This window comes from Lutra lutra, chromosome 17 (assembly GCF_902655055.1).
Source record: "Lutra lutra chromosome 17, mLutLut1.2, whole genome shotgun sequence".
In the NCBI taxonomy this organism is placed as follows: Eukaryota; Metazoa; Chordata; class Mammalia; order Carnivora; family Mustelidae; genus Lutra; species Lutra lutra.
Window position 1 is genome coordinate 1043975 of NC_062294.1, and position 22447 is coordinate 1066421.

The 22447-nt window shown below is 64.0% G+C and overlaps 3 protein-coding genes and 1 long non-coding RNA gene across 15 annotated transcripts in view; 2 read left to right on the plus strand and 2 right to left on the minus strand.

The window, feature by feature from the left end:
* Positions 1-2382, plus strand: part of PIEZO1 (piezo type mechanosensitive ion channel component 1) — a 51264-nt gene extending 48882 nt beyond the window's left edge. For all 5 annotated transcript variants that reach the window (XM_047710054.1, XM_047710055.1, XM_047710057.1 and 2 more), the window contains 7 exons: positions 547-735; positions 856-948; positions 1043-1215; positions 1290-1412; positions 1484-1563; positions 1640-1829; positions 1910-2382. In XM_047710054.1, coding sequence (XP_047566010.1) covers positions 547-735; positions 856-948; positions 1043-1215; positions 1290-1412; positions 1484-1563; positions 1640-1829; positions 1910-2159 — 1098 coding nt within the window. In that variant the 3' untranslated portion in view covers positions 2160-2382. The remainder of the gene's footprint in view (positions 1-546; positions 736-855; positions 949-1042; positions 1216-1289; positions 1413-1483; positions 1564-1639; positions 1830-1909) is intronic.
* CTU2 (cytosolic thiouridylase subunit 2) lies at positions 2351-9808 on the minus strand. Of its 2 annotated transcripts, none has more exons than XM_047710128.1 (15): positions 9649-9808; positions 9040-9114; positions 6692-6770; positions 6456-6516; positions 5295-5355; positions 4734-4843; positions 4289-4584; positions 4077-4212; positions 3793-3924; positions 3374-3465; positions 3149-3243; positions 2911-3064; positions 2730-2796; positions 2577-2635; positions 2351-2502 (listed from the first exon to the last, which is right to left on the minus strand). In XM_047710128.1, exons 4-15 carry the CDS (start codon positions 6474-6476, stop codon positions 2355-2357), a joined length of 1371 nt encoding a protein of 456 aa, XP_047566084.1. In that variant the 5' UTR covers positions 6477-6516; positions 6692-6770; positions 9040-9114; positions 9649-9808; the 3' UTR covers positions 2351-2354. The 2 variants fall into 2 exon arrangements, with proteins under 2 accessions (XP_047566084.1, XP_047566085.1); XM_047710129.1 differs by having other exon boundaries at positions 6687-6770.
* Positions 9809-9919: 111 nt separating this feature from the next.
* RNF166 (ring finger protein 166) lies at positions 9920-17176 on the plus strand. 7 transcript variants are annotated; one of them, XM_047710147.1, is made up of 6 exons: positions 9920-10169; positions 14078-14234; positions 15061-15173; positions 15451-15565; positions 15648-15755; positions 16163-17176. In XM_047710147.1, the coding sequence occupies exons 1-6, from the start codon at positions 10015-10017 to the stop codon at positions 16226-16228; spliced, it is 714 nt and encodes a 237-aa protein (XP_047566103.1). In that variant the 5' UTR covers positions 9920-10014; the 3' UTR covers positions 16229-17176. The 7 variants fall into 7 exon arrangements, with proteins under 7 accessions (XP_047566103.1, XP_047566107.1, XP_047566105.1 ...); XM_047710145.1 differs by lacking the exon at positions 9920-10169 and adding an exon at positions 10225-13123; XM_047710150.1 differs by lacking the exon at positions 9920-10169 and adding an exon at positions 14796-14884 and having other exon boundaries at positions 14097-14234.
* On the minus strand, positions 16928-22298 carry LOC125088756 (uncharacterized). The gene is made up of 2 exons (XR_007123780.1): positions 21787-22298; positions 16928-18760 (listed from the first exon to the last, which is right to left on the minus strand). It is a non-coding gene; the product is annotated as an uncharacterized LOC125088756 (long non-coding RNA).
* Positions 22299-22447: the final 149 nt, after the last annotated feature.

Here is a 22447-nt window from a genome sequence, read left to right on the forward strand (position 1 = left end):
TTTTACAGGTTTGAGAGAGACATAGAGCCAGGAGCAGGGGTGGGGGCAGCGGGACTCTCATGCAGACTCCCTGTGGAGCACAGAGCCTGAGGCAGGGCTTGACCTCGCGATGTGAGCCCCACGGAGCCACCCCATCTCACTTCCTTGCTAGCATCTCATCGTCTCCTTTCTTATAACCTACGCTTCCTTGTTGCATCTGAGAATTTCCCGTCAGACCCAGATGGAGGTCTGGGGTCCCACTGCCCTGGCGTGTGGTGGCCATTTGTCCCACCACCATTGCTGGAGACGGTCTTCCCCCCGGTGGAATTATCTGGGTGCCACTGAGCGGCGGGCCTGTTTCTGGGTTCTTGGTTCTGGGCCTTGCTCTTGGACCTGCGCCGGCCCCGGTGCTATAGCTTTGCAGCCAGGTGTGACACTGTGAGGTCTGGCTGCACGGGCCTCTGGGTGAGGCTGTGGAGCAGCAGGGTGGGGGTCCGGCACCATGCTTGCCTTCAGCTGGGGGAGGGTGGGCAGAGCTGAGGCTCTGAGCCACGCCCCACCCCGCAGAAGTACCCGCAGCCGAAGGGGCAGAAGAAGAAGAAGGTCGTCAAGTACGGCATGGGCGGCCTCATCATCCTCTTCCTCGTGGCCATCATCTGGTTCCCGCTGCTCTTCATGTCCCTGGTGCGCTCTGTGGTCGGCGTCGTCAATCAGCCCGTCGACGTCACTGTCACCCTCAAGCTGGGCGGCTACGAGGTGAGGCAGCCGTGCGTGCCAGCTGGGGCACAGGAGAGGGCCTTCCACATGGGTGGGTAGCCGGCCGGGGGCACGGAGAGGCTCCCTGCCCTGTCGCAGTCCCCACCCCTCCCCCCGCAGCCACTGTTCACCATGAGCGCCCAGCAGCCCTCCATCGTGCCCTTCACGCAGCAGGCCTACGAAGAGCTGTCCAGACAGTTTGACCCGAACCCGGTGAGTGGGCCCCACCTGGCCGCAGTGGGGGGCCGGGCTGGGCTGAGCCGGAGGTGTCCAGGGGCTCCTGACTCAGGGGCTGTCCGGGGCCCAGCTGGCCATGCAGTTCATCAGCCAGTACAGCCCCGAGGACATCGTCACGGCACAGATCGAGGGCAGCTCCGGGGCCCTGTGGCGCATCAGCCCACCGAGCCGCGCCCAGATGAAGCGGGAGCTGTACAACGGCACGGCCGACATCACCCTGCGCTTCACCTGGAACTTCCAGAGGTGCGTGCCAGGTCGGGGCAGGGCTGTGTGGGGGAGTGCCGCCGCTGGGGCTCACGCTGTGCCCGGGCGCCTAGGGACCTGGCCAAGGGCGGCACCGTGGAGTACACCAACGAGAAACACACCCTCGACCTGGCCCCCAACAGCAGCGAGCGGCGGCAGCTGGCCAGCCTGCTGGAGGGCACCTCGGACCAGTCTGTGTGAGTGGGGGCCTGGGGGAGGAGGCAGCAGGAGGGAGAGCCGGGCCTGACTGCTGGCCTCTTCTGTGCAGGGTTATCCACAACCTCTTCCCCAAGTACATCCGGGCCCCCAATGGGCCTGAAGCCAACCCTGTGAAGCAGCTCCAGCCCAGTGAGTGTGTGTGTGACCGGGGCGGGCGGGGGGCTGGGGGGGGGGGCGGCCCTGACCGACCCCACCGCTGTCCCAGATGAGGAGGCCGACTACCTGGGTGTGCGCATCCAGCTGCGGAGGGAGCGTGGGGGCGTGGGGGCCGCCGGCTTCCTGGAGTGGTGGGTCATCGAGCTGGAAGACTGCCAGGCCCAGTGCAACCTGCTGCCCATGGTCATCTTCAACGACAAAGTCAGCCCGCCCAGCCTGGGCTTCCTGGCCGGCTACGGGTGAGTACACGGCCCTCTGGAGCCGGTTGGGTGGGCGGGGCCCAGCTCCAGCCCCACCTCACCCCGCCCCTGCCCCGCAGGATCATGGGGCTCTACGTGTCCATCGTGCTGGTCATCGGCAAGTTCGTGCGCGGTTTCTTCAGCGAGATCTCACACTCCATCATGTTTGAGGAGCTGCCGTGCGTGGACCGCATCCTGAAGCTGTGCCAGGACATCTTCCTGGTGCGCGAGACACGGGAGCTGGAGCTGGAGGAGGAGCTGTACGCCAAGCTCATCTTCCTGTACCGCTCGCCGGAGACCATGATCAAGTGGACCCGTGAGAAGGAGTAGGAGCCGGGCTCCTCCATCCTTGTGTGACGGAGCCGCCCAGCCCGCTGCTGGGTGCAGACCCCCGTCCCCAGCCACCACGCCCTGATGCTGCTGCCAGAAGGAAGCTGGGGGCCCGGCCTGGCGTGGGGCCCATACCGCCGGCATCCTGGGCCAGGGGCTCCAGCCTGCCCTTCCCCACGCGTACTGTAGGGTTTTCTAATTAAAGAAGTTTTTATTTATACAATCACATACTGCCCGCGCCTCCTTGCCCTCCTGCTCCGGGGGGCCCAGGGCTCCACTCCCGCTGGCGGGTGCCTCATCGTCACTGTTCTCCACCAGATACTCCTGGATCTCCGCTGAGGGCCTGTGGGAAGCCATATACTGGGAACCTGCCCTGTGGGGGCTGGTGCCCCCCCCACCTGTGGGGCTGGGCCGTACCTCTGGCTTCGAAGCTGGGCCTCGGCCAAGATGTAAGGGGGCAGGGGGTCCAAACAGGGCTGCAACAGAGAACAGCCGTGGGCGAGGGGCTGTGTGGCACCGAGCCTCTGGGGGGGCCTCCCCCGTCACGACCAGAGGCTAGGAATGACTCACCACATCCTTCATGTTCACGCGGCAGGCGTAGCACAGCTGCTCAATGACATGGGCTCGGGAGCCCTCCCTGTGGGAGCAGAGCGGTGCTTGAGTACCTGCTCAGGGCCCCAGGGGACACACCTGCCCTGGCCAGTGGCATGGGGCCAACCATGGGGCAGCATCGGATCAGGAAGGGACTCACCTCCCGCAGGGCCTGGTCCCCTGCCAACAGTTCGGGGCCCCGCCTGGCCCCGCAGCACAGCAGGGCCCTGCGGGTGCCCCAGCCTCAGCCCGTGGAGTGGGGGCCGGCGTCTGCGAGAAATCCTGGGTCTGAGCCCCAAAAGCTGTGGCACTATCTGTAGGCAGAGATAGGCTGAAGGTCCTCTGGGGGTGGGACCCCCAACTCCCACTCCCCAGTGCCCCTCCCCCTCCATACGCACCAGCACTGTCAACGTCCAGCGAGCACATACAGAGCAGGCAGCGGGGGCCAGCGGCACAGCCATCCCTTGGGGCCTTGACCAGCTTCTCACTGGTCCTGAGGAGGTGGGAGACAGGGCCCAAAGGCAGCCTGAGGCCAGGCTTTCTTCCTGCCCAAGTGGTAGGGGGTAGGCGCAGCACTCACCCCCTCCACCCCACCGTGGGTGCGGGTGCGGGCACACACGCACCTGTACACGGTGCTGACCGTAGAGGGGAACTGGGCCTGTAGCCGGAGCAGGAAGCCCTCCATCAGCCGGTGGATGCTGGCCTTTTCGGAGGCCTGGGGAGAATCAGATGGAGGCTCCGGGAGTGGCACTCCCAGGCTGGGCCCAGAGGCCACCTGGTGTGGGGGCCACAGCTTCACACCATCAGCCCCGGAGCACCGAGTAGGGGCTGGAGTGGGCCAGAGCTCTCCCTCGTCGGAGGTTCCCCATCCCGGAACACAGCTGCTGCTACACCCTCCCTGCCAGTCCCTTCGGCTGAGGCTCCCAGCCTGCCTGCCTTGGCGGGGGCATGACTGTGCTCCAGCAGCTCTGGCCACCGAGGGGGTGCCAGCCCCTCTGACCCCACGCCGGAGTAGGCCACCTGCCGCAGACCCTTGGCTCACCTTGGTGTCGATAGCTGGCGTGAAGACAGAGGGAACAGCAAACAGGCGGTTGTAGAAGGCGACCTCCTTCAGCGTGTGCTCACGCATGGGCCGCACCACCACCACGTCGCCGTGCCGCTCGTCCGAGAAGCCCTGCGGTGGGGGCACCTTTGTCACCGCACCCAGCAGATGGGCTCACAGCCCTGCCTCCCCCGCACTACGAAGGAGACCCTGCCACAGACTCTCGACGTGACTTCCACGTGACAGAGGCCCGAGGGTGTCCCTGAAGACCTGTATGCACGTACCGTGTCCCAGGCGAGAAAGGCCCCTCTCCCCAGTGCCAGGCTGGTCATGAGCTTGATAGCCAAGCGCGTACAGCTGTCTCCTGTCATCACCTTGGAGTAGCCATGGGTCCGGGCCACATGCAGAATCAGGTGGGTCCTGGAGAGCAGAGCATAGGGTCTCAGGGGGCCAGCTGAGGCAGGGCCAAGCCCCCAGGGTGGGGCGGCAGGCTCACCGCAGGGTCTGCAGAAGCTCCTCTTTGGCCGTCAACGTCTTCACAGAGTCAAAGAGTTGGGACAAAGCCTCGGTCTGGGCCGCTGGCGGTGGCCCAACCGGGTCCTGGGGGTCCTGGGTGCAGGGCTGGCTCGGCTGTTCCTCCCCCTGGGCTGAGCTGGGGCTGCCCCTGACCCCCTCAGCCGCCAGCGTACGTTGCTGTTGCAGAAAACTGTCCACAGCCACCTTGTAGGTCCCCACGGTCCCCACTGGGTCCTGGGCAGAGCAGCGCAGCACAGATGGTGGCAGGGCAAACACCTGCAGGGCAGGGAGACAGCATAAGGCCCAGGGCCCCCTACTACATGCCGGGAGCAGAGGCCAAGGAGGAGGCCTGGGGCTGACCTCACCAAGTAGGCATGGGCCCCTCGTGCACCCGGCGGCCTGGCCTCAGAGAGAGGCCCACCCACCTCTTCCAAGGTGACAATGTGCCACGGGAAGCCGAGGGTCTGTAGGATCTGCCTCACGTCGGTCAGGGTTTTTGCTCTGTCCTCCCGGCTCTGGCCACAAGCTGCTCCCTCTGAAAAATGCAGGCAAGGAGTCATGACGGCAGAAGCGCCCAAGGTGGGACAAGGCCAAAGTCCTATGAGCAAGTCCACGAAGCTCTTCGGTGGAAGCCGCAGGGGCGAGCCTGCTCTCAGGAAGTGCAGCGCTGTCAGAGTGAGAAGTGGGTCTTCTCCAGCAGCACAGGAGAGGGGTGGGGGGAGGCGTCACGGACCACAGGGGCCCCAGACCCACATGGGGGCCTATCTCAGGGACCAAGGTGCAGGCATGCGAGCACGGGGGCCCCTGACCCGTGGAAGCTAGACAGCCTGACTCCCACAAAGCCCTGCGAGAACAACGGTCCTTCTGTTGCTGGCCCCATGTGTTGTCTCCCAGAAGCGCCCCCACCCGGGCCTCATTAAGGTCACAGCGTCCGCTGCGTCAGTGGGCTTGTCCCGAGTGGCCAGGGAGGCGACGGCTGCACATACCATCCACATACACGAGCCCTGGCACAAAACGCAGTCTTTTGGCAGAATCTCGACTCAGGCCCTGGAGAGAGGAGGGACAGGACTCAGCCCGAGTCAGAAGCCAGAGGACACTCTCCCAGCACAAGCCACTCTCCGTCCGAACTGAGGCCCTTGGTGGGGGATGGGGGGTGCTCCCCACCCAGAACAGACCGCCCGTCCAGACCAGGCGCTGAGCAGGCCCCGTGGGCTCCACAGCCCGACAGGGCCAAGGTGGCCGCCTGGGCGTCTTCACGGCCCCAGTGACACCTGCTCCTCAGTCTGTCCCCCACCGACCAGTGAGAAGCGGCCTGCCTGAGCACGTCTGGCCGCTAACAGTGCAAGAGAACAACAGACCCATCAGCGCCCCCGGTCCCAGGAAATGGCTCTGGCCGAGGGAATGGGTACTCACACCAGCCCAGCCTTCGGGGGCCACGAAAGTGAGGTCAGGACAGCAACACACCAGAGCCCCCAGGACAGACCACCCTCGAATCTGTGCCCCTCGCTCAGAATGCAGAGGGTCTGCGCGTGTCCCGGCCCCAGGTCAAGGCCTCCCTGGCAGCCGGGGCCCTCAGGAGAAGCCTAGCGTCCTCCGACCCGCTGACGGACAGTGTGAGCGGGCCGCCGACTGCCGGGAGCCAGCTCCCCAGCGAGCAGCCCCTCCCATACAGCCCCCTCCCCACCTAACCTCACGTCTCCTGGCAGCCCCACTGCTCATCTGGGTCTCCCCCTTGAACTTCTCGAGGAAGCTGCCTGATCCCAGCCAGGACAGACCCCTCTTGGGCTCCCCAAGGCACCTGCTGGTATTGCATGGTTTTGTGCTGGACCCAGGACCAGGGGGAGGCCCATGAACTCGGAGACACCTCAAGTAGCCCTCCATCGTGCCACCAACACGTTCGCAGTGACTAGGATTCTAGGCAGTAAGCCAACAGCGCTGGTCTCGGGCGCAGCTGGGTGCCCCAGACTCTGCCTCCGGTTTGTACACTACACAGCCGTACACACATCCGACAACCCTCCAAGCCATCCCAGTGGGGAGTGAGCTGCTCTCACTAGCTGCAGGCAAGAGGCCCTCTCAGTGCTGGGCCCCCAAGCCTGCAACTTAGCAGGACAGCAGCCAGGGCCCTGGAAGACGCTGGGGAGACGAACCTCAAGGACCTGCCAGACCATGGAGCTGGATGAAGGCCCCCCCTGACCACGCCAGGAGCACCTACGGGAGAAGAAACGTAGCTGCAGAGCGCCGCATCACCCCCATGAGCGAGCACACCCTCCCCACCACCACCGCCCGCACACACACCGGGATGGGGGAGAGGGCGAGAGCCAGGGTCTGGGGGGTTGGGCTTCCCAGCTGGGGACCATGCAGAGGAGTCACCCCAACACACTACCTTCTCACCCGGAAAGATCAACCGATTCTTCCCAAGCACGGCTCTAAACTTGTGGACGTAGAAGGCCCTAAAACAGCCCCTGCAACAGACAACCGGCAGCTGTGGCTGTGCCACCCCAATGGGGACGCGGCCGGAGATGCTGCGGGTTCCATCTTCCTTCTCTTACCAACTTCCATCTTTAAAGCAGCATCTCGACAGAGGCTCTGCCCAGAAACTGGCAAATCTGAAGCCAAGGTCGAGGCATTTTACCAGCCGTGTCTGCCCCAGGACCAGCCCCGTGCTGCACAGGGAGTCCCCCCGCCTGGTCCCCAACAACCCTTACTAGCATGACCTGATGTCTGAGGTGCCCAGAGCCCCTGTGCCACCTGCACCTCCAAACACCCAGGAAGGCCCACCAGGCAGAATGGATAGACACAGGAAAGTGCAAGGCAAGGCCAGCCTGACCCTCCCTAAGCACCATGGAAGGCCCTTCCAAAACTCCCACAAGGAGTACTCTCTCTCTCGGGGTGAAGGGGGAAGCACTGAGCAGGCAGCAGGGGATACCCCGTGCCCCAGAGCGCCAGCCTGGCTGACCGAGCTGATACCATGTTAACCAGAAATGCCTGGGAAGTTCATGCAAAGGCAGTCCTGGCTTCTTCCCCAGACCCACAGAATGAGAACTTCCAGGACGAGCCCCGAGAATCTGCATTCCTGAAAACCCTTTCACCTGATTCTCAGGCTCGACTACAGGTTAAAATCACTCAGGCCAAATACAGCAGATGGAATGCACCAGAGTGAGGCCCAGACATCTGCAATTCAAAGCTTCCGGGCAACCCCAGCAGGGAGGTCAGGGTCGAGGACACGCCCTGAACCAGGGGAGAAATGCGGCTCCCTGAGAGCTGTCCCACACTGGCAGCTGCACCCCTAAATCACTCTTTGAAAGGAAAAAAAAAAAGACACAGCAATTCCCCCTGCTCCCCACTGAAGAGGCAGCACTATGAGGGGTCAACCAAGCACCCCATATCCTTGTGGTCAGTAGCTCAATGCGGTATTTAATAAAATGCCCACGCTCCAGGTCACTAGCCTCAGGAAGGGAGCCCCAAGAACTCACTCACCATCAGGGAGTGAGAAGGCCCCTAAAACACAGGAAGCTTGCGTGGGGCATAAGAGAAGCCTGTGGCTGCCCATGGGCACAGGGAGCTCTGAGCCCAGGAGGAGCTGCCGCAGCCTCAGCCTCTTCTCCGGGACACTCATCACTGCCGATGCTCTAAGAGATGAAAGCCACGGGCTGCCCCGCTTACGACCTTCACTCTAGCGGCACACACCAGGCTACCGGGCTCCCGAAAGATGGCTGGGGAGGAGAAAGCTTGGGGGAAAAAACCTCAGGCCCTTTAGTTTCTCTTTGGGAACACTCTGGGTAGTACCAAGACTCACGGAGACTATCTATAAAACACGAGCTGGGGGGCACCTGGGTGGCTCAGTCGGTTCAGCGTCTGACTCTTGGTTTCGGCTCAGGTCATGATCTTGGGGTCGTGGGACAGAGTCCCGCACTGGGCTCCGCACTCAGCGCAGAACCTGTTCGAGAGTCTTTCCCGCCTCCCCCTCTGCTCCTTCCCCCACTCACTCTATTAAATAAATAAATAAAATCTTAAAAAAGGGGGGGGACCCCTGGGTGGCTCAGTCGGTGAAGCGTCTGCCTTTGGATCAGGTCACGATCCTGGGGTCCTAAGATTGAGCCCTGCATCAGGCTCCCTGCTGAGTGGGGAGCCTGCTTCTCCCTCTCCCCGTCCTGCTTTTGCGTTCTCTCGTTCTCTCAAATAAATAAATAAAATCTTAAAAAAAAAAATGGGGCACCTGGGTGGTTGGCTGGTTATCCGTTGGTTAAGCAAGTGCCTTCTGCTCCTGGAGTCCTGGGATCGAGTCCCACATCGGGCTCCCTGCTCGGCAGGGGGTCTGCTTCTCCCTCTGACCCTCCCCCTTCTCAAGCTCTCTCTAATAAACAAAATCTTAAAACAACAACAATGACAAACCGTCCCCAGAGCACCTGCCCAAGATCTCCAAATGCTCAAATCTGCTCCCAGACGGGTTCCAGTTGCCCCGAAATGCTCATCCTGCCCATGCCTCACCGCACTCTCACTCTGGCACTTTCCCCTAAGTGCCAGATACCCTCCTGCCACCAGATCCACAGCGGGACCATGGGAGAATTTCTGCACCCACGCAGAAAACCAGGACCCCACACATGCACCAGAGTCACTGGGATTGATGTTAGAAGTAAATGCTTCCTAAAGCAGGAGATAAAACCACAGACACGAGGCACACCCGGCTGCTGGGCCAGAGGCACCTGCCTCCTGCGCACCTCCCGGTCTCACCTGCAGAAGGCGTCTCCCGCTCGGATCACCACCACCGGCGGGCCTTCCTTGCACTTCACACACTTCAGCTCACGGCTGTGGAGACAGGGGAGGACAGAAACACGGACTGCAGACCTCCCTCCGGGGGACCCTGGGGAGGGGGCACCACCGCTCTCGCCGCAGCTGGCGCACACCCCCGAACCCCCGGTATGAGGAAAGACACGGGCCGCGGGGGGATCTGAGTCGGCTCAAGCCAGCTCCGAAGCACAGAACGGCCACCTCTCAGGCCCTCAGCGGACGCCAGGCCGGACGGACAACTCGCTCCGTGCGCATCGGCCGGAGCAAGCCACCGGGAGGCCGACTTCCTCCTCGACGGAGGGCACAGCCTGCCAGAATGACAAGCGGCGGCGCACAGAGGCGGCCCCTCCCTGGGGTGCTCGCCCCGGCCGGACAGGCAAACCCCCGGGGCTGCGGAGCAGGGTGCAGCCCCCACCGGGACCCCGGGCTTCTGGGTCCCGGGCTCGGCGGCCTCCGGCTTCCGCAGCGCGGCGCCGGGCCCTCGGAACAGGGCTGTGCCGCCGGCCCGGAGCGCCGGGGCGTGAGGGGCGGGTGCGGACGCCCAGCTCTTACCCAGGCCGCGGTAGCGGCAGCCCCTCGGGCGCTGCGTCCCCGTAGTCCTCGCCAACCTGGCACATGACTGCGCGGAAGTCGCACGGGAGCAGTCGGCGGCCGGCGGCGGCGGCGGCGGCGAGACGCGCTTTAATAACGTCAGCGGGACGCCGTCGCTCCCGGCACGGTTGGGGGTGAGAGCGCGCTTGATGACGTCAGCATCGCGGCACCGCGGCCGAGACGAGCGGGGCGGGGCGCTCCTCGGTTAATGACGTCAGGGCGGCGGCCGTTCGCGGTTTCGTGAACGCGCGGACCTGGCCCGGCCTGGGCCGGAACAGGGGCATCGGCGGCGGCGGCGGCGGCGGCGGCGGCAGGCCCGGTCCCGGGATGGCGATGTTCCGCAGCCTGGTGGCTTCGGCTCAGCAGCGACAGCCGCCGGGCGGGCCGGCGGGCGGCGACAGCGGCTTGGAGGCGCAGTACAGCTGCCCAATCTGCCTGGAGGTGTACCACCGGCCTGTGGCCATCGGCAGCTGCGGCCACACGTGAGTGCGCCGGCCTCCGGGAGGCCACGGGCCCGAGACACCGCTGCGGGGAGGGGTCCGCGCCCGCCCCGGAAGGGGCCCGAGGCCCGCGAGCGCCCGACGCTGCCTCGGAGCCAGGCGCGCGGAGGACTCGGGCGGGGGCGCGGGGCTCCCTGCGCCGCCCCGGCCCTGTCCTCTGGGCGCGTTCCTCCGCCTCGGCCCAGCCTCCCGCCCGGCAGTCCTGGGCGAGCCCAGCACCCCGTGGGCGCTGCGGGCGACCTGCAGCCCAGTCTGGCCCCGGGCCCCCTGGGATCTGCGGAGGGCTTCGGCGGGCCTAGCCGGGTACCCGGGCTGGCAGGCGACCTCTGCGCCGCCGCCTTCCGTGCGGTCCCCTGGAGACCAGGGTGGGCGTTTGTAAATAAACCCCTCGTGGCTCTTGCTCTCAGCTCTTCCTCGGACCCGCTGTCCGCTTGTCTTGGCCGGAGAGGAGAGGAGTTCCCTGAAGTTAGGAGAGAGACTTGTCTGGAGTCCGCTGCTGTTTGTTTTGATGGCGAGACCTTGAGTCATACCCGTCATTGAGCAGCCAGGCGGGCTGGCCCTGGGGACCGGACACCGCGCACCCTGCGAGGGTTTCTAGCTGCACCGGAGCCTCCAGGGGGGTCCTCTGAAACAGTGGTGTTTCAGCCACAGAAGCCTGAGGATGTGGCTCTTCTCCCAGCAGAGAGCTGCCCTTGAGTCTTCTGGGAGCCGAGATCAGTGTCTGCTCTCCGGCCGCTCCTGGCAGAGCAGTACAGGGCTTGAATGCAATGAGCAGGGTGGGAAGCGAGGTCAGGAGGGTCCGGTGCCAGCAAGCTGGGCTCCTGAGGGGGCGGGTAGGTGCCCCTAGAAAATCTTTCAAAGAGCAGCAGCTGACTTGGGAGGCTCCGGATAGAAAGGGGGGGCTGGGTAGGTGTGTGCCTGCTCCTCAGCGGGGACGGCGCTCCCTCCTCCTCCCAGGTCAGCCAGCACAGGCACCTGCCCACACCAGGGGAACACAGCCCATGTCAGGAGGGGCCCTGTGCCTCACGCTGCTGCTGACATCTTGTCAGGGGCAGCCTCTGAACGGGACTCCTTTCTTGGAAGCTCGCACTCGTGGGCGTGCTCGGGTGTGCTCTGCTGTCTTCAGTCCATCACTGGGAGAACTGTGAGGCTTGACCCAACTTCAGAAAGCCTTTCCTGGTTTTCCGATGGCCTCCCCTTGGCACCAACACTTACCCAGCCCTGGGCCACAGCATTTCCAGCCTCCGGGTGTGTACAGATCTGTACAGGTTTTTTTTTTTCCAGATAAGTATCTTCTTAAAATGTGGTCGTTAGACCACAGCACCGCACAGAATTGTTGTGAAAGCGCCATGCTCTCTCAACCCTTTCCCCACCATGTTTCTCTTGGCAGAACCGGATCTGTCTTGTTTCTGAGGCTGGTCCCACAAGGAGCTCCCCCACAGCATCCTCCTTCCCAGCTCTCTCTTCTGTCCCTGTTTCTTACTCTTCCCCAGTGTCTCGTCTGATGTCCTAAAGGCACACGCGCACAGGCACAGAGGACTTAAGGGCTCGCACTTTTCCTTAAAAGAGCCCCTGGCGGTGGTGGTGTTGGTCCCAGGTAGCCACCTAACCGTAAACAGTCTGCCTCCACGAGACAGTTTCTGGTGGTGCGAGTGGCCGTGCGTGGGCAGCACTGGACAGAAGAGGAGAGAGGGTGTGGTGGGGGGTTTTCAGTCAGAAGGCCGTCAGTGGGGCTTGTGGAAGAGCCCCCAAGAGCTGCCCTGGAGCCCCAGAGGAGGGCGATCATTTCTCATCTTCGGGGGACATCTGGAAGCAGAAGCTGCGTGGCTATGGATGACCCTCTGGTGGACCTTCCCCTGAGGGCCTGTGTGTGTTGGGGCCGGCTCAGCCTTGGGCTCCCCTGGCTTCTGTTCTCCTTTCATGCTCTCTCATCAGCGCTGTCCCACGGGGCCTTCCGTGTCCGTGTCCCCACATGCGGTCAGTGAGCAGAGATCACAGAGAAATCAGAGCACTCACGTCTGGGGGGGAATGTAGGGAATGAGGAGGACAGGTGTGTCCTGTGTGCTCAGTGTGCCTCTGCCCGGTCAGGTAGATGCTGTCACTATTTCTTTTGCACAAGAGGCCACGTTTCCAGGGGTCCCAGCAAAACCGGAGCTGGAGCTCTGGCAGTCGGGCAGGCTGGTCTCTGAGCCCCCACCTCCCCCCGCAAGTGCCCTTGCAGCAGTGACCCTGGGGACCGCTGAACCTTGATGGCCAGACACACAGACCCGCAGGGCTGCGGGCAGGTGCTTCCGGGTGCAGAAGGGAGTCTGCATGCACCTTCCCAAGACCCCCACCTCCGTGGCCCCCTCCAGCTGGCAAAGAGGTGCCCTTTGCCTTGACCTGTGCCTTTGTCGGAGATGTGGTCCTGAGGCCAACACTGACGACATGGTAGCCCGTCCCCTGAGCGCTCCTGGGCAGTGCCTTCTGCGTGTGTGTTGTACAGCTTTGTGGAGACGGACCCGCCTCGTTTGAAGCACGCACGGCGGCGTCCACTGAGTGTCTGCTGTCGAGCAGGCATCCCCATCGCAGATGGACCTGCGCTCCGTCCGTGGACGGGTCTGTTCTGGATTTTCCATGTCAGCGCACGACCTTAGCTTGGTGGTCCCGAGGCCCCATTGGCCGTGTCTGGCAGTAGCTCTCTCGTGCTGGGGACAGGCCGCATCCATGTGTCCTTTACCCGTAGCTCCTGCAGTGGCACTGCCGTGCGCACCTGCGGGACAGCAGCACACTCTCCCCCTGACTGACGAAGTGAGAGGCCAGCGTTGGCCGATAGGCTGGTCAGACCCTTGGGACGGCAGGAGAGGCGTCCTGGAACGCTTGTCAGAGCGCCGTGGGGTGGGTGCCGGAGCACCTCTGTCCCACGCCTGCCGGGGTGCCCTGCGGGCCCTCCCCAGGTGAGGACGTGACTAGTGGCCCATCCTCCTTCCCCTGGAGGACAGAGGCTCTTCCGAGGGGCTTCATGCCAAGCTGGGCCTTCTCCCGTGCGCACGTGCTTGCAACTGGTGACAAGCAGATGGGGGTGCGCCGGGGGCCAGAGGGAGGTGGAGGGCCTGGGCGGCAGCTTTCCTGGCGGTGGAGAACGCCGGCCACTTAGCCGAGCGATGCTGAGCGGCCCCCACAGCACTTCCTAAGAGCTGGACCGAGTGGGTCCTGGGCTCAGGTTCCCACTTGCTGCCTGCTGGGTGCTCTCTAGCCTGGTGTCCGCACGGACTGAACGCCACTCGTTTCCCTGAGGCACTGGGGGTGGGACTCGGAGTGAGGGGGGCTTGCTCCTGTGGTCCAGGCACGTCTGTGTCCGCTGGCCAGCCTCTTGATATGGCCTCTCCAGGGACGGCAAGAGCCTCAGGCCCCTGGGGCCATGGGTGTCCCCGCTCAGCAGTCAAGGGCCCAAGCAAGCCCACTGCCATCATCACGCCTCTGCTCTGGCACTGTCCCGAGGCTGGTGACACTCAGCCTGGAGCTCTTTGGTTTCCTCTCCCAGCACTGTTGGTGATCTTATTCTCCAAAGCTTTGTGCATATAGGGTCTCCGGAGGCCTCCCGTGTCCCCCGTGTCCCCAGAGCACCTGGGCCGCTGGCATCACCGCACGGCCATAAGATGGGCAGGCTGAGCCTCGGGCTGGGCCCAGGGCCGCGGGGCCAGCACGGCTCCTGGAGAGCCCCAGCCACAGCTCCACCAGCCTCCTGCGCACGGCAGCAGGCCCCAGAAACCCGCAGCCCGGAGGGGACCTGAGGTTGTCGTTTAGCCAGAGGAGCAGGAATGACACTTCCCAGAAACAGCAGAGGGGAGCTGCCCTGTGAGGTTCAAAGCAGCCAGCAGCCCTCAGGCCCGTGTCCCGTCCCCCTGCAGGTTCTGCGGGGAGTGCCTCCAGCCCTGCCTCCAGGTGCCGTCCCCCCTCTGCCCGCTGTGCCGCCTGCCCTTCGACCCCAAGAAGGTGGACAAGGCTGCGCATGTGGAGAAGCAGCTCTCGTCCTACAAGGCACCTTGCAGAGGCTGCAGCAAGAAGGTACCCCACCCCGGGGCCCTCCTGGGGCAGGGGCGATGGTCTGCAGCTGCAGGGAGACGAACCCGCTCAGCTCTCAGGCTCAGACCTCTCCCGAGAGCGGAACCTGTGCTCTGCCCCTCCCCAGGGTCCACCCCTTCCCCAGGGCCTTCCCACTCCCATCACCCCCGCCCTGGCCTGGGCTCTGGCTCTTAGGTTGTTGTGGGCCTAATTTGGGAACACGGGAACTGAGCCTCAGTCCTGCCAATGGGAGGGGTGGGCGGGGAGGGAGGCAGGGTGCCAGGCAGAATTGGGGGCCCTCTAGCGCTGACCGCTACCACCCACCTGGCTCGTCTCTCCACCCTGCCTGGAGCCCCTCACAACGGCCCAGCCCCAGGAGCTGATTTTGACTGCCATCCCTCCGCTCAATGCGAACAACACCATAGAAGGTGACCCCTGGTTGCTGTGTTCTAAAGCTCAGGGTCTGGACATCCTGGGGCTACCCTGGGCTCTGCAGTGAGGCCTCTGGCCTCCTTCCCTGGCACACAGGCTTTCTCCCGATACATCTCTTCTTGTTTCCTCGAGGACTGCCCAGCCCCTCTGCAGCCCCCCAGGGACCCCAGCTAAGGTACGCTCCAGTCCCGTAGCTGGTGACCAGATGCACCTGCCGACAGGTGTGCGGAGTCTGCGTCGCCTTCCCTTGGCGCCTCTTTCCTGGCAGGGCTGCAAGGCCCCCGCTTATGCGGCACCGCGGCCGTGAACGTCAGGGGTGGGGACCGGCCTGCTTCCTGGTGGTCCTCTCATCCTCTGCAGCCTGACCCCGATGCCACCTCTGCCTCTCTCTTCCTAGGTGACGCTGGCCAAGATGAGGGTGCACGTCTCCTCCTGCATGAAGGTCCAGGAGCAAATGGCCAACTGTCCCAAGTTCGTCCCCGTGTTGCCCACGTCCCAGCCCATCCCCAGGTAGGCCTCCCCACCCCCGTGCTCAGAGCCTCGGTTCCTTGTAGGGGCGGCTTCTGCCTGTGCTGCTGTCCCTGGAGGAGGCTCTTATGTCCCAGCCTCACTGCCCTGCACGAAGGGGACCCCAAGGAGGGCCCGTACAGGTCACTGAGTCACCTCGCAGCAGGGGACTGTGGGGGGAAGGGATGGGACCCAGAGCATTGGGGGGAGCCCATCAGCCACACCGCAGGTGGGGGGCGTGGGCAGTGCGGCCCCCACTCACCTCCTGCCACCGCCCCAGCGCCGTCCCCAACAGGTCCACCTTCACCTGCCCCTACTGCGGCGCCCGCAACCTGGACCAGCAGGAGCTGCTCAAGCACTGTGTGGACAACCACCGCAGCGACCCCAACCGCGTGGTGAGTGGCCGGCCCCGGGGCGGGGGCGGGGAGCAGGGCTGGCTCCCCCCAGCGTCGCTTCAGCCCGCGCCCCGTGTTGCAGGTGTGCCCCATCTGCTCGGCAATGCCCTGGGGGGACCCCAGCTACAAGAGTGCCAACTTCCTGCAGCACCTGCTGCACCGGCACAAGTTCTCCTACGACACCTTCGTGGTACGTGCCCCGCCCCGCCCCTGCCATCCCGGGCCCCGCCCCTGCCTCCGCCCCCTCCGGGGCCCCGCCCCGAGGCCGGTGGCCCAGAAACCATACCTCCCTGCCCCCCACCCTACAGACCCGCCGCACCTGGCCCTATCGCCCCCCGCCCTAGTTGGTCCTCTGTCCATCTCAGACTCCGGGTGGTGTGGCCCGAGGCGAAGGAGCCCCCTCCTCCCAGACCCAGGCGGGAGTCAGCCGGGCGGTGCCCTCGGGGAGGACCCAGCTGTGGATCCCAGGCGTGGGCAGCCCGTCCCACCACCCCATGGCCATGGCGTGACAGCACTGTGCTGTCCCGCGGCGGGGGGCGGGGGGTCTGGCCCTGAGAGGCACCCGCGCATCTCTCCCCTTCCCTTCCTGCCCTCCAGGATTACAGCATCGACGAGGAAGCCGCCTTCCAGGCTGCCCTGGCCCTGTCTCTGTCCGAGAACTGAAGGCACAGCCCAGCCCCTGGACCTGACCCCTCCGGCCTCGGGAGACTGGGCCACCTCCAGGGACTGGGCCTCCTGCGCCTGCGCAGGACAAGCGGAGCCTCCTGTGTTGCAGGACAGGTGGTCCCCGAGCCCGCCAGGGCCGTGGTCCTTGGAAGGTGGACACCAGTGCTCCCGGCCAAGCGCGGCTGGCTCCCTCGGTGCTTCGGGCTGAGCAGGTGGCCCTCGCTGGGCCCGAGAGCGGGGGCGGTCTGTCTCCAAGCCATGCTGTCCTCGTCCGACTCGGTGCACCCCAGCGGGGTCCCGCAGGCCTATGCGGAGCAGGAAGCGCCAGGGGAGCCCCGCCCACCATGGGGGGGGGGGCGCTTCCAGTTCACCCGCTCGGGACTGGCTTTTGTGATACTTAGAATTCTGGCATTTTTCTATACTATTCAGCGTGATGATCTTTCCACATTTTATAGAGCAAAGACCGAGCAGTTACTGCTCGTACTGCAATACCCGTGTTTGACTAGACAATAGTATTTTTATGGAACATTTACAAAATTATATTTTTTAAAAAAACAATCAAAAATAAACAGTTGTGGGGTCTGCGCGGGGGAGCGAAAGGCGCCGACGCCAGAGCCAGAGCGCACCCCGGGGCTTTGCTCAGACAGATCCTGGCGCTGCTCTGCTGGGTTCCCCTTCCCAACTGCCAGGAGGAACCCCGGGGCCCCCAGCTGCTCGCAGCGGCTCCTGACTCCGCGGTTGCCCCAGCAGCGCCGGCCTCCTCCCACTGGGGTCCTGGCCCCAGCCCTGGCCCTGCTGTCTTATCCCCAGGTGGACCCCAAGCGCTGTCCGTAGGCCGCCCCTGGGGACGACAGCTGGGGATGGAAGACGCAGTCTTGCTCTATCGGTTCGCGGCATAAGTTATTGCTCTTTTAGAAAAACTTCAATAAAACATCTCAAAGCATCTGTAGTGACCTTGACCGCTGGGGCGCACCGTGACTTCCCTTTGCTTGAAGTCTGCAGGCGTGTCTGCCCCCAGGCAGCTCCAGCACTGCGGGGGGGACAGTGCCGCCCACCAGCCCAGGCCCCTCCCTGTGAGCATGGCGCCTCCCCAGGCTGCCCTCAGCCCCAGGCTCCCCCAGAACACATCCTCTCTCGAACCACAACAGTTTGCTGGTGACACATCTTGGCAAAAGTGTGCCAGGGGGGCGGTTGTCACCTCCTTCCTTGTCAGGAGATGGGGTCGCCCGAGGCCAGCACACTGGACTCAGTGAGGCCTGCTCTGGGGGCCGGAGGTGGCCACGGTGGCTGGAGGGCCACCTTTGGGACACCCTCAGAGTAAAGTCCTGAGTCTCTGAGCAGCAGCCCCTCTCCCCATGGCTGGTTCTTGCTGCTGGACAGCTCCCCGGGCATCCTCCTGGTGCCCCAGCATGTGACCTCGGCTCCCCAGCCTCACGTGGAGGCTGGTAGGCAGAAGGAACCATTCAAACAGGAGATGTCCGGGGCGTCTGGCTGGCTTAGAGCGTGTGCTCCTGGTCTTGGGGTTCTAAGTTCCAGCCCCATGTTCGGTGTAGAGATTACTTAAAATATTTAAAATTACTTAAAAGTCTTTAAATGTGGGACATCCAGCCAGAGGTGGTGCTCTGGGCTGCCAGAGTGGCTTCCCCAGGCAGGGCTACTCTCCAGGCCGTTCCTCAAGGCAGGTGGGACCCCTGAGCTTGAAGCCACGGCAGAGCCAGGTAAACCGGTCCCACAAGCAGCCGCTCAGGAGAGCAGTGACGGGCTGGTCACCCTCTTAGGACCCCCTTCATTAGGGGCCTCCAGTCCCACCCTCCCCCCTTCAGCCTCACTGGTCGAGGGAGCCGGTGTGGTGGCGGGTCCCTGCTGCCACCCGAGGACACCTGTGCAGCTCTGCCCTCTCCATAGAACCACGGGGCGAGAGCCACAGGGTAGTGTCCACACAGGACCTTTCATCCCCAACACCTCAGGCCCAGTGACTCGGAGTCCAGGGCAGTCTACCCGGGGGGAGGGCATTGAGTGAACCCCAACACAGCGTGGGGAGTGCGGGTGAGCTGGATCTCAGCAGACCCCACGGCGTCAGGGTGGGGACGCTCTGGCTGAAAGCCACAGCACAAAGAACCTCCCTTTTACTTCTAAGGAATCCTGGCGACGGTGGGGCTGTCCTGCCAGGCCTCCCCCTCAATCCACAGGGCCGCCTCCAGGGCTTCCTGCCACGTGCGCGCACACGCGCACACTCACGCGCACACATGCACACGCTTCTCCTGCACGGCCACACAAAGCCAGACAGTGGTGCGTCCCGGTGCCCCACCCGGAGGGCACACTTCCCTTCCCCAGTGGAGTCCACGCGCATCTGCGGCCTAGAAAACACACCTTGGGGCGCCTGGGTGGCTCAGTAGGTTGAGCCTCTGTCTTCGGCTCAGGTCGTGATCCCGGGGTCCTGGGATCGAGCCCTGCATTGGGCTCTCTGGTCAGCGGGGAGCCTGCTTCCTCCTCTCTCTCTCTGCCTGCCTCTCTGCCTGCTTCTGATCTCTGTTTAAAAAAAAAAAAGAAAAGAAAGAAAGAAAGAAAGCACGTCTGGATCTCAGGTACCTACAGCCTCCTACGATAGCACCAGGCCAGGCAAGCAGGACCCCCGGAGCACACAGCCCTCGCCACCCCCAGGCCCCGGAGCACTGGTGCCGTCCTCATCCGGGGGACCTGTGGGAGCTGAACGCCTGTGAGTCTGGCCCACTGCCTGACCTAGCCAGGGGCACAGCCAGTAGGGCTCCCATGGGGGCCTCCTGCTGACTGTGCGGGCAGCCACCCAGGCCGCAGAGGAGGCGCTCTGGACCCAAGAGGCCAGCTGCGGACTCCTTCCGGGCTGGAGGACACTCCAGGCCCTGCAGTCAGTGGCTTCCAGAAGCTAGGGACCCCGGACCTGGGACCCAGGAGGTTCCTGTCTGGCCTGGCCGGTGCACACCCCCCCACACACACACACCCCTGCCGCGCACCTTACATGGAAGTTGCAACAGAGAATTGAGCTGCCAGAGACACCTCTCCTAAGAGCCTCCAAGGACAGGCCTTGCTTGCTGGCCTCTGCCCCCCGGTGGCTGGTGCGAGAAGCACAGTGCGTGCTGTGGGCTTGGCTGGGGGCTGGTCTGCGAGATGGGGACTCCAGCCCCTGCTGGTGACAGACAGCAGCATGACAGGTGGCCCTCCCTTCTCCCAACAACCTGCTGGGAAAGGGGGATCAGCTCCACGGTGCAGGGAGGAGGCAGTGAGGTGCTGAGTGGGGAATTCTGCTGTGGACCCAAGAGACCCCTCTTCTTGAAGCCCTGGGCGTCCTGCCGATGCCTGACACCCATATCACTCGGGAACAGCGCCTGCGGCCTTACAAACACATGTGGGCACACACATGTGTCATGTGTGCACGTGGTAGGCCACAGCCCCGCACGTGCGCGCACCCCCGCTCAGCCCCCCACTGCTTTCTTCCCCTGCCGCCCCTAGAAACCCTTCTCAGGGCCCAACACTGTGCTCCCCAACATGCCTAGGACACCATGTCTAGGACTCTCCTGCATGCTGTGTGAATAAGCTGTGTGCGAAGGGACAATGACTCTCCCTGTCTCACACAGGACATGTCTCCAGACCCCAGGTTAAGAACCAGCATCAGCTGTAAGAGACCTCAAAATGGAATGAGCTCCTCTTCTCTGGGAGTCACCAAGCACACATCGGCCACCAATCTGACCAGATGTTGGGAGCTGGAACATTGGGTCTCCATTTCCACAAGCCCATGACCTCGTACAGCCACAGGTTGCCCCAAGTCAGGATATGCAGCCACAGCCATACCCCAACAAATACGCCCTATGCCGGGGCAGGGGCTCTTCGTCCCTGCGGCTGGCGCCCCCAGTGTGAGGGGCCACCCCTCTGGAGTCCTGGGACAGCTGAGCCCCAGCTATGAGGTCCAGCTCTGAGCACTGTTCCAAGAGTCTCGGTCCCGGGACTCTTGGGGTCCCCTCCCCAGAAGCTCACCTCTCCTCCAAGCCCCAGGGGTGTGCATGCCCGGGGCCACACTGTCTGGGGGTTCACAAGGCCCTTCCGTCTCACCCAGCAAGCGCTGCTGGACCCCTCTGTGCACACGCAGGCACTGCGCAGGAGTGAGGGCTGGCTCCCGGCTGGGCCCCCATCGGGATGCAGTGTGATGAGGAGCAGGGCCCCCCGATTGGGTCGTGGAACCCAACCGGTTAAGAAGGGAGCACGCACTGGGGATGCATGTGTACAGACGCACGCAGAGTCAAGCACAACCTGTCTTACTCTTTGTAAGGCACGAAAAAAGACTATAAAAACACATTCACATGAGAAGAAAAACTATCCAACCAGAACTACTGCAATGGCTCCCAGATGCCTACCCTAATGGCCAAGCAAGGCTCAGGCACCTGATAGAGGCAGATGGGCGGGGCCCAAGCCCCAGCTCCCAGCCCGCTGTCCTCCCCAGGGTCTTAGGTGTCAAGGTAAGACTGCTGTGATTTCTCCCGGACTCTGGTCCCTGCTCTGGTTGAAAGAGGGGCAGTTTCAGGAGACTGGAGGGAAGTGGGTGGGTGTGAGGCCTAATTGCCAGGTAAAGCAGCCATAATGAGGATAAAAGGACACGGAGCAAGAGCAAAGGGACAGCGGCATCCCCTCCCTGGCCCTGCACACATGTGGACAAGAAGATGCCCACGTCTTCCTCTGAGGGTCCTTCTTGGGTCCAGCCAGACACGACCCTGCAAGCCACAGCCAGTGAGTCTGCATGACCCCAGCAAGGGCTGAGAAGTGGGTGTGGGTCTTTTGTTGTGGGATCCCAGGGGCCATTTCCAGGATGAGATGGGGAACACTCGTTTCCCTAAGTAGTGTGGGCCTCTCTCTGGGGATGAGGGACGTCACCTCGGCTGATGGCCCACAGTGGATGACCGGGTGAGGAGGGGCAGTGTGGGTGGAGGGCTAGCAGGCACCTGCAAGCCTTCTCTTCATCTGGGAGGAGGAAGAAGGGAGAAAGGGTATAAATAGAAGGGTCGCGAGGCCACAGAACAGGTGAATAAGCAGAGAGCAGCCACGTGTCCTCTGAAATCCACACGCACAACTGCACAGGGCCAGGTTGTGGCCTGCAGGAGAAAGGCCTTCTGTCCGTGTGGCACCTGCCCCTCCTTGCTCTCACCAAGCCACAGACAGGGGAGCACACGCCTCGTGTACGCCTGGGTCCCTACCCCCCACTGGCTAACCTCTCAGAGCCTCTCTCACCTGCAACACTGCATGAACGTAAGACCCTGGGGGACATGGCCTTCCCTCCCCGCTTCTCCGGAGGTCCCTCTACCGGCCCTCTACCCTCTACCCCCCAAGCCCAGAGCCGGCATAGAGCACCCGCCATCACCTGGCACCCAGGCCTCCAAGGCAGGCAGGCCTGCTGCAAGGCCACGGGAAAACCCCACGGCTGTCGGGGCAGGCTTGGTGCTGTGTCCCCTCACCCAGAGAACGCCCCGTCTGACCCCCAAAGTCCTGAAACGTCCACATCAAAAGGGACCAGACACTCAGACGCGGCTCACCCCGCTCTTCCTGGCACTGAAGGAGGGACACGGCCGCCCAGGGCCACAGACTGGTCTGCGCGCAGTGCCCCCGCTTCCCCTCTTGGAGAGAATTTCCCATAACCGCAGCTCAGATCCCCTCGGAATCCCAGAATCCCAGGCTGTGTCCGTTCTCCCCAGGAAAGGAGCCTCTGCAGCGCGGCCCAATCCCTAAAGCCTTTTCCTCGGAGGGAAGGAGCGCTCCCCGGCTTTCACGCCCTGGGAAAGGTCTCTCTCCCCCCGGCGGCTGACCCCCGCCGCCACCACGGCCGGCCAGCTGGGCCAGCTTTGGAGTCCAGCGCCTGCGCTCGCGGATCCTACCGCGGCGGGTCTGCGCGGGAGGCGGGGCGGGTGCGCCCCGCCGGAGCAGGGGTTCAGCGCCCGCCTCCACCGCCGGCTGGACGGGAGCCCGGCTCGGCTTCCGCCCAGCCCTGACCTCCGCCCTTTAGTCCACGGTGAGTGGGTGCGCCAGGCCCCAGGGGTCGGTGTGACTGGCGGCGCGCGCCAGCGCAGTCCTGTGGGGAGGACTCGGCGGCCACGCGCTCCCTCCCCCGCGGCCCGCGCACCTGTCCTGGGCGTGGCCCTGAAGCCCCGCCCCGCGACCCCGCCCCGGCCGCGCCTCGCGCTGGTTGGCCCAGGCGGC

Bases quoted from the DNA above. Each gene is read 5' to 3' on its own strand.
- CTU2 (XM_047710129.1), bottom strand. From the start codon at position 9,713: ATGTGCCAGGTTGGCGAGGACTACGGGGACGCAGCGCCCGAGGGGCTG. The intron at 6,517-6,686 runs GTGTTGGGGTGA...CTTCTCCCGTAG, and splicing joins TTTCCGGGTGAGAAGGTAGT to GTGCTCCTGGCGTGGTCAGG. The intron at 3,466-3,792 runs GTGAGCCAAGGG...GATTCTCCCCAG, and splicing joins CGCCAGCTATCGACACCAAG to GCCTCCGAAAAGGCCAGCAT.
- RNF166 (XM_047710145.1), top strand. From the start codon at position 12,759: ATGGACCTGCGCTCCGTCCGTGGACGGGTCTGTTCTGGATTTTCCATG. The intron at 15,566-15,647 runs GTGAGTGGCCGG...CCCGTGTTGCAG, and splicing joins GCAGCGACCCCAACCGCGTG to GTGTGCCCCATCTGCTCGGC. The intron at 15,756-16,162 runs GTACGTGCCCCG...CCTGCCCTCCAG, and splicing joins TCTCCTACGACACCTTCGTG to GATTACAGCATCGACGAGGA.